Source organism: Schistocerca gregaria, chromosome 1, assembly GCF_023897955.1.
Source record: "Schistocerca gregaria isolate iqSchGreg1 chromosome 1, iqSchGreg1.2, whole genome shotgun sequence".
NCBI classification, from domain to species: domain Eukaryota; kingdom Metazoa; phylum Arthropoda; class Insecta; order Orthoptera; family Acrididae; genus Schistocerca; species Schistocerca gregaria.
This window is the reverse complement of record NC_064920.1, coordinates 303718525-303727840: the sequence shown is the minus strand read 5'-3', so window position 1 is coordinate 303727840 and position 9316 is coordinate 303718525. Positions and strand designations below refer to the sequence as shown.

At 39.1% G+C, this 9316-nt stretch overlaps 1 protein-coding gene across 1 annotated transcript; it reads right to left on the bottom strand.

Moving 5' to 3' along the window:
• Positions 1 to 1475: 1475 nt before the first annotated feature.
• Positions 1476 to 2007, bottom strand: LOC126344010 (uncharacterized). The gene is made up of 2 exons (XM_050001990.1): positions 1872 to 2007; positions 1476 to 1807 (listed from the first exon to the last, which is right to left on the bottom strand). The coding sequence occupies exons 1-2, from the start codon at positions 2005 to 2007 to the stop codon at positions 1476 to 1478; spliced, it is 468 nt and encodes a 155-aa protein (XP_049857947.1).
• Between the last annotated feature and the right edge of the window lie 7309 nt (positions 2008 to 9316).

Here is a 9316-nt window from a genome sequence, read left to right as displayed (position 1 = left end):
GGCAGAGAAAATCCCTGACCCCACCGGGAATTGAACCCGGGACCCCATGCACTGGAAGCGAGAGCGCTACTGCAAGACCATGAGCTGTGGATGGAGTCTTATGGTGTTTTAATGTTTTAATTATTAAAATTTTGCAATAAAGTAGTAGATTCTTGCATAAAAACTAAACGCTCGGTTAGAAAAACTTTAAAACAGTAAGATGTTATTTTATATCTTGTAGTGTTTGTGGTAAATGTGTAGTGAATTGATTTATTTCGTTATTGACAAATATGATTTCAATGTCATATGATATAGTATAGCAGGAAACAGCTCCTTGAAGTAATACGAAAGGAGTTTTGAGACACCACAAGCTATCTTGTTTGCTCCCAGAGCCTGTATGAGATAGTAATTTTTTTTATTAGAGCCGAACTCGTGTCTTCGTGGCATGCCTGCTTCTTATTTTAAGCATTTATTAGATTTGTTTTTTTTTTCATATTTTTTAGAACCGATATTTGAGATCTGCTTTTCTGGAGAGAACATGTACTGTGGTCCTAAAGAAACGAGAAATAAAAGTATGAAGCAAGAGCTCAGATTTGAGATAAAATGTAAATGCTATTATAAAGTCAAGTCATAGTCTGCACATAATGTCATAAGGATCTCTTTGAGACAAAAATTTGACATGGAAGGCTGTATAGCCATTATAACTGCTGTAACGTAATATTTGTGGCAGTTCCCAAAAGATGTTGCTTGACTATATTTAGTCACCAAGAACATACACCACTTGGCCTGCTTAAGACTTCTTTATTAACTTCTTACTTATCAGCTATCCCAGAATCATCACATCTTTGTTACCAAAGAATAAACAAAACAAAATTTTTAAAGATTTAACATCATGTTATCAGTAATAAACTATAACTATTAACGGTCTTGGCAACTTCATAAAATATAAAAATTTCATTTAGATTTCATCACTGTTGCCTTTCACTACTCCCCCACCAGTAACATGGTTATGAATTAAAGCATGGTGATGAAATAATTTTCTTAAAAAAGTCAGCACAACATTAACATAAACAATAAAAAACATATTGGAATGACAAAAGATATAATACAAAATAATTACAAATGTCTGGTATGATATTTGACTAATTCCCCACAGAGACAACTGCTCTAAGAATCGAGGTGGGAACCTTATAATCCGTCCTGACTTCGATACTCTGATATTTAGAGATGGTTCCTCTGTGGGGTGTTGTGGTTCAGTGTCCTTGGAAAAGTTTGGAAGTTCCTTCTCTGATTCCCATTTTTCTTGCAGAAGAAGCTGGTTTAAGTCCGTCCACTGACACATTTATGTGTTTGCACTTCCTTTTAATAGTGAAATATTTTTCATGTCTTGAAATGACAGGAAAGGGACCATCATATGTAGGTACTAATGGTTTTCTAACCCTGTCACATCTCAGGAAGACATGGGAACAGGTATGCAGATCTTTTGGAACAAATACTCATTTTGATTTGCTTTGTGTAGGCCTACTAAGTTTCAGATGAAGCATTTGCTTTTTCAAATTAGATGTAAATGAATCAAGGTCAACCTTTGTGGTGGGCTCTGCAAATAATTCACCAGGAAGTCTTATAGTTTTTCCATATACTATCTGTGCAGTGGAATGGTTCGATGTTTCTCGCACTGTAGTGCGCAACCCCAATAGAACAGTATGCAGAATTTCTGTGCAATTAGAACTGTTATGGGCCTTGATTGCAGACTTCAGAGTTGTGTGTAGTCGCTCAATTTTACCATTGCATTTAGGATGATACGGCGTTGTGTGCTGAATTTTCATTCCTCATACTATGCCCAAATTATTAAACAACTGCGATCTAAACTGTGTTCCTTGGTCAGTGACTACCTGGTGATGGTACACCAAATCTTGCAATCCAGTGCTGGTATAAGGCTCTTGCCACTTTTTCAGCTGAAATATCGTCAAGTGGTATGACTTCCATCCAAGATGTGAAATGGTCAATACAAGTTAAACAAGAAGTCATGCCTATGAAGGAGGAAAAGGTCCAATGAGGTCAATGCGTACAACACTGAAACGTTCATCAACTTTTCTAGCGGTGATGTTGTGTGGCGCGTGACCTTGGTTTTCTGACAACTGCACAGGATTTAGTCCACTGTCGCACATCACTTTTGATGTTTGAGCAAACGACTCTGCTACTCAACATTTTCACTGTTGTCTTTATGCCAGGATGAGCTAAACCATGAAAATGAAGAACTATTTGATAAGGAAAAGGCTGAGGAATATAAGGTCTGATATTTACAGTGGATGTGTCACACCACAATGATTTCCCTGATGGAAGTTGATATGACTTGAAGTTTAACGGGTTGTTCCCTGTTTGGAGTTGCTGTAGTTCTTGATTTTGTTGCTGGTGTTTGGGAATTTCATCATAATCCAGTATTACTACTTCATCAACTCTGGATAGGGCATCTGCAATAATATTGTCATGGCCTCTGACATGACGAATATCGGTCGACAATTGTGAAATCTCCTGCAACTGTCTCATCTGTGGAGGAGATGCCTTATCATTGTTTTGCTTGAAAGCAAATGTGAGTGGCTTATGATCAGTGAAGTCTCTTCCTTCCAGTAAATGCTTAAACTTTTTTACAGAAAGGTAAATTTCCAATAATTCTCGATCGTGGGTACTGTAACCCTTCTGTGATTTACTCAGTTTCTGTAAAAAGAATGCAACAGGTCTCCAATTTCCATTTTCCAGTTGCTGGAGCACAGAACCAACAGCAATATATGATGCATCTGTACATAATGCTAGGGGTAACTCTGAGTTAGGAAAAGGCAACAATGAAGCATTTGCTATATCTTGTTTAGATTTCTCAAACATTTTCTATGCTTCTTCAGTCCACTGAATTTGTCTATTATCCTTCTTTCTTGCTCCCTTAAGATAGTCATGCCAAACACCATGAGTCTGTGCCGCATCTTTAAGGTAGCGACGGTAGTAGTTGACAATGCCAAGAAATCTGCGGAGCTCATGCAGTTTGTCAGGTAACTTATACTCTAAAATTGCTTGCACTTTCTCAGGTAGTGGACGGGATCCCTCTGATGTTATCCAGTACCCCAGGAACTCAATTTTATTTACTCCAAAGGTTGATTTTGATATGTTGATTCAAAGTCCATAATTAGACAATCGCTCCAGGACTAGTTTCAAGTGTGTTCGGTGTTCTTCAATACTGGATGAGGTTTTTAAAGTGTCATCAAGGTAAGGAAACACAAAATCTAGCCCAAATCGCTGGAATGTTGAAGGTGCATTCCGCAGGCCAAAGCTCATGACATTAAATTCATAGAGTCCAAATGGTGTGATTACACCTGTTTTGTGCTTAACTTCTTCAGCAATAGTAATTTGATAATAGGCCTTAAAGAGATCGATTTTAGAAAATATGTTTTTGCCTTGAAGAATACAATGGAAATCTTCTATTCTAGGTACAGGATAACAGTCTGGAATTGTTCTTTCATTTAACAGTCTATAATCCCCACACGGACATATAGAGTCATCCTTCTTAGGTACAATATGGAGAGGACTTGCCCATGCCGATTTGGATGTTCTAATGATGCCATTGTCTAACATGGATTTAAATTCTTGTTTTGCCATCACCATGCGCTTTGGGTCTAATTGTCTAGTCCTAGAAAACACAGGCAGGCCTTCAGTTGTAATATAGTGTTTGACATCATGTTTAATTTCCCTAGGTACCAAATTAAGTTTAGCTATGTCTGGATACTGCAACAGTAGATCTGTAAATTTTGTGTTTTGACTCATGGTGCTCAGGAAGTTTTCCTCTGAGACTGACATAACTTTACCCTCATTAATGAGCTAGGTTGCATCGTCTATTAATTTTTTATTATGGACATCTACCAATAATTGAAATTTATTCAAAAAATCAGCACCCAATATAGCTTTATTGATGTTTGCAAGTATAAATGGCCATTGAAATTGACGTCGCAGTCCCAGATCAATAGTACGAAGTTCGATTCCGTATGTAGAAATTTCAGTACAATTTGCAGCACACAATTTATATGGTCACTCACCATTAACATTTGCGTGAGGGGGAATTACAGAAACATCCGCCCCACTGTCGACTAAAAATTGCAATCCCGTTTTTTTGTCAGTTACAAATAAACGGGTTTTGCGGCAATGGACTTGGGCAGCAGAACTTGCCGCTAATTCAACTGTTGGCTCGCGTTTCCCTTTCCAGTCCAGCTACATGGAGGTGTGCATTTTTCAGGCTTGCAGTTCTGCCCAAAGGGAAAGTGGTAATAACAGTACTTGCCCCTGGGGGTTGTATTTATTTCGAGACTTACTACTTCTTCTTTTACGTTGAGGCTCACAGTTTCTGTTACGAGACGTGCCTCGATAACCAGTTGACAGCGCGGCCACATCATCATCTCAGAATGTAAATAAATATGAAAATGTCTACACATAAGTAAAACTGGAAATGTAAATACACGTTACTATGGACTCGTAAATGAGCTGTTAAACAATGAAGGAACAGAATTGTGACTGTTTATGAATGGTGATAAAGTGAATGTGCGATACTGGGCGTTTAGTAGGCAACAAACAGCCTCCAACAATAAGGTCAATATCAGCACAAAGGTTTATAGTGAAAGTTTTAAGAGAATGTGCAGTAGTATTCGTGTACAAAGTGTGAACATTGAAAACTGTGAACTAACTTTAAAACAGATACAGCCTAAGTGTATGGACAATGGCATAAAAGAGAAGATACCATAGTCAATACTTTTAGGGTGGATAGTAGTTGTGCACAAGCACCAATTTGAATTTCACATGAGCGACGGATGCCAACTACAGTAGGCACAAACAGTCGCTGGGACGAATGTTATTAGAATGGCGTGTGTCAAAGATCAGTCATCGATAAACAGACACTCGCCAAATACTTATTAGCGACATAATCATGGCTGTTCATAATCGAAGGGCAAAGCAAACTCTGTGAAGAATGGTTAGGCAGTATCACATTAAGTGTAACAAGAGTTGTCCAAGAAAATGAAGTGACAAATCTCTACAGAACTGGCTCTGTACTTGAATTAAAACTAACCATTTGGTGCCTTCTCGCTACAGCAAAACGCTCTACTAATAAACAGAAATGTAAAGCTGATGTTTTTTCACATAACTGCTGAGGAGCTGTCAAAACAGGCTAAACAGTCCAAGATGAAGAGGCACCAGTGTAGACAGGCAGAGGTGCTTTGCAGCCATGCAGACGCAGCGCTGGGTGCCGACGCCCAACTCCTGTTCCAGCCCGGGCACTACCTATCTGACTGCAACGTGTTTCCTGACACTACGCAAGACGACATCGTGTGACGTCTTCAACAGCAGTCACAAGAACGACTGACATCGAAATATGTTGACCTTTTCCACGTAACTGTACTTAATGAGGCCACATGTGTATATTCCAGAATTCTTTAAGTTTGCCTCTAAAAAGACTTTTCGTAATTTTGAAGTATTATACCAGTTCCCTGTCCGTTCCCCAGAATCCACTTTGATCCACTTTGTGAGCGACCATGAACACTGTCCTAAGAACTAGCCACAGGGTGCATTCCAGCATCCAGAGACAAAGACACAGTGGTTGGGGGAGAACTGGGAGATCTTCTGGATTAGCGTGATAGTTATCTTGGGGGTGGGGGTGGGGGTGGGGATGACGGCCTCACTGAAATCAACACAGGTTGCAGAATGGGCACCAATGTAGCCAATGTTATCAAAGAGTGCAGCAGCTGTGGTGGCACGGCTCTGTCTTCCATGGGCAGCACTTTGGATTGTGCTGGCCACAACTAGCGGAGATGCAGAGACGACCTCTGCAGCGGTGGTGTGACATCAGTCTCCACTGGCACCACCCTGGCTGGTGTCTGCCGGAACTAACAGAAAAGTGGAGATGATGGCTGTTGTGGACCCAAGTGGCTTGCTCGATCTGTGGGCAAAAATTCTGCGGTAGAATCGTTGACAAACTCATAACAGTCCCACAGTTGGTTTTTGTGATGCTGATGTAGTCCAGCGGATCCTTGTACAATGTAAGAATAATATCCTAATGCTTATGTTATGACACCACGCTCCCAATACTGCTCCTTGGCAAAAATTCAAGGAAGACTTCTTTCTGCTCCTGAAATTTTCTCTGACCTGGAGAAACGAATTGCTTCCATGCAGCTGCTCATGATGCAATGGGGTATGGTGGCAACGCCTTTGTAATAATTCTGCTGGCGAGTTCCCATCACATGGAAAAAGCAGTAGGAGGAAAGAAAAATTTTTAATGCTTGCTCCTATCTGTGGCAGGAACATAGTTTCTCGATATGACTTTTGAACCTTCGAACAAACTGTTTAGCTTCTACATTTGACTGATTGTATGCCACTGCCGGGATAAAACTGCTGGAAATTGGCTGACATGAATTGTAGTCGATTAACTGAGACAAGAACCTCAGGAATATATTTAAAAAAGACGACACAGCCATTACTGTACTTGCAGTAGTGGTGGATATCATGGGGACAACAAATGGACTTTATTGTATGTATTTACTACTAACTTCCATCTCTGTTCCAGAATGAACCTGCAAAATCAATATGGATGCATAACATGTCCATGACAAACATGGCCATTCAAAAAGCATTTCAGCACAGCCAAGTGATGTCCTGCATAAACACTGCAATGAGTGATCATTTGCTCAGTCAGTACATTGACCTTGGTGCAGTAAAGAGGGAACTTCCTGCTGAATGGAGTGAAGAATCACCATAAGTGCATTGTTATTTTCTGTATGCAACAGCACAACATCAGTCCGCATAGATGGGCATGACAATGCAAAAAATAGTGTTGCACCACTGGGTGGAAAATTTCTTTCAAACTAGGAGGCCACCGATGGCGCATGTATTGCAAAAGCAGTCGGCAGAGGTAGGTCAGAAGCAGTTGCTGCAGCAATACACCGAAAATCAAGAGGAAAATTTTGAAGACATAAGAGCATATAAAATATTAAATCACTTTATTATAACATGAACAAGGTGAAATACTTAACTTAGTTGCAATCCTTGTCAACGGGCAAGTCCTGAGTATTTATTACTGTTACTGAACATTAACACATCACTTGATTCAGAACATGTTTCTAGTCTGTTCTTACAGATACAACTGAAGATAAACTTTTATGGAGAGTTCTGTCGAACACAACTATCACACTGCTGGCTCAGTAAAGAGAAAATGCTGTAATCTTTGATGATAATTGATGAGTGGGCTGCACAGAATTCCACTGGCTTTTAAGTAAGGAAGCTGACATGGAGGCGTATTGAAACTTCTAAGGGCCTGTCAAAGCCACTGTCTCTCATTTGTCGTTGCTTCTGGCAGAAACTATGTTTCCTTCTGGTTCTGTTGCGAGGTACCGAACTTGCCTTAGCACTTCGCTCTTTGTACAACATAAAGTACTTAACAGGCACATATCTTTATGAATAAAATTACAAGAACCTAGGACAAAAATATAGTTCTTTTTATTAATTGGCACTTCGCATTAAGCATTTAGAAAGATAAATGAATACTGATAGAATTTTTATACAGTATCATATGTACAACATCGACATATTTAATTACACAGACTGTAGTTAAACTTCGTGTAGTTGCAACTGAAAAGAATATGACAAGAATAACGGGGAATGTATCTTCACAGGATCTGTGGACACTCTTCTGTGTAACACTCCATACATCACTGGTGACACCAGAGCTGGCTAATGTTTATGGGATGGCACCCACACAATGAAGTCAACATTGAGTCAAATTTGTGTAGAGTGGTGGACGTCAAACTCTTTTGCTCAATATCCTATACAGACATAGTGGGTCGACACTTTAGGCCAGATGTATACCGACCTTATCATAAATTGGTAACATATAAAAATTAGGGTCTTATGAGCCTGCAGTAGAGTTTCTGTAGTAAGGGTGCAGTAAGATGACCGCTGGCCTTCAAGAAAAGGTCTTTAAAAGTCGGCAACACTTCTAACAATTCTTGTTGACTGTTTTCTGTTTCAGGTTACAGCCACTAGCAGCCACTATGAGTAGTATTGCAATAGCGCCATCGTCGCACATTGCGGGTTGCCTACAATCAGAGGAAAGTATGCATTCAGGGACAAATCTTTTGTTCCCTTTTTATTGACAGGTCCTTAACCTAATGTTATGCTAAGAGGATTAAGACCCCCTGAGGCTAATCCATCCTTTTGATTGACAAATTGTGACCACCTGCATATAATCCTTCCTTTTGAATGGCAGGTCCTTCACCTATTGTTCCCCCATCTCTCCCCCTTCTCTTCCCCCTCCAACTGCTACTGACCGATCTCTCTTGAACCCCCCCCCCCCTCCCTCGCCGATACAAGCAGACTTCTGTATCAATTTGATTGACTAATTAATTACATCATTAAGTTAATTAAATCTCCTCCTCAGGAAAACCCCCACCCCTGCCCCTCCCCCAAACCTCCCCCTCCCAGAAATTGTTGGGAGAAAGACTGAGTTGATTGGAAATTTGGACAGGAATCGATTGCAGTGTATGGAATATTGAATTGTAAATAATGGATTTCAGCTATCAGTCGTCCTTTTTAAATTTTTTAAAAATTTATTGGCAGATCTAAATTTCAGCTAGAAATAAGGCATTCTCAATGCACTATCATTTTGTATCAATGCATGTAATGCCTGTTTGTTGGGCTTCATCCACTGTTCATTCAATGAAATCAATTAAATCTAGATCTGCCACTAAAATTTTTAAAAAAATTAAAAAGAATGACTGATAGCTGAAATCAATTATTTACAATTTAATATAACAGTCGCTGTGTGCAACAGCCTTCTGACTGGAAGATAACCTGATGGTATGGAATATTGTTTCAACAATTTAGACAATGTATAGAATATTGTTCATTTATTGATGGCAGTGTATAGATTATAGTTTATTTATTTTTTACAGAATATAGGTGAAATAGATTGCAGTATACTGGATATTGTTTAAAAAATTTAAACAATGTGTGAAATATTGTTCTTTTAATCAATTTTTGGGATACAAGGTGGTGTTTGTATTGTAGTTTAGTTATTTAGTTAAAGAATTTGTCAGAAAATTGACTGCACTGTATGGAATATTGCTTATTTAAACAATTTTTGGCAGACAAGGCAGTCTGGAATACGTAAACAATTGCAGCACTTTTTTTATTCTGATTGTGCATGGAATACTGAATGGGCTTGGTTTATATTTGGTGCTGGAATCAGGGATGTTAAAGCTCTTATTTTTTATTTTCTTCATTATTCGATGCACACTGGTGTTTAACACATACG

Excerpts from the sequence above, each read along its gene's own strand:
- LOC126344010 (XM_050001990.1), bottom strand. The coding sequence starts at position 2,007 with ATGACTTCTTGTTTAACTTGTATTGACCATTTCACATCTTGGATGGAA. Across the intron at positions 1,808-1,871 it reads ATTTGGTGTACCATCACCAG|GAATGAAAATTCAGCACACA; the intron begins GTAGTCACTGAC and ends GCATAGTATGAG.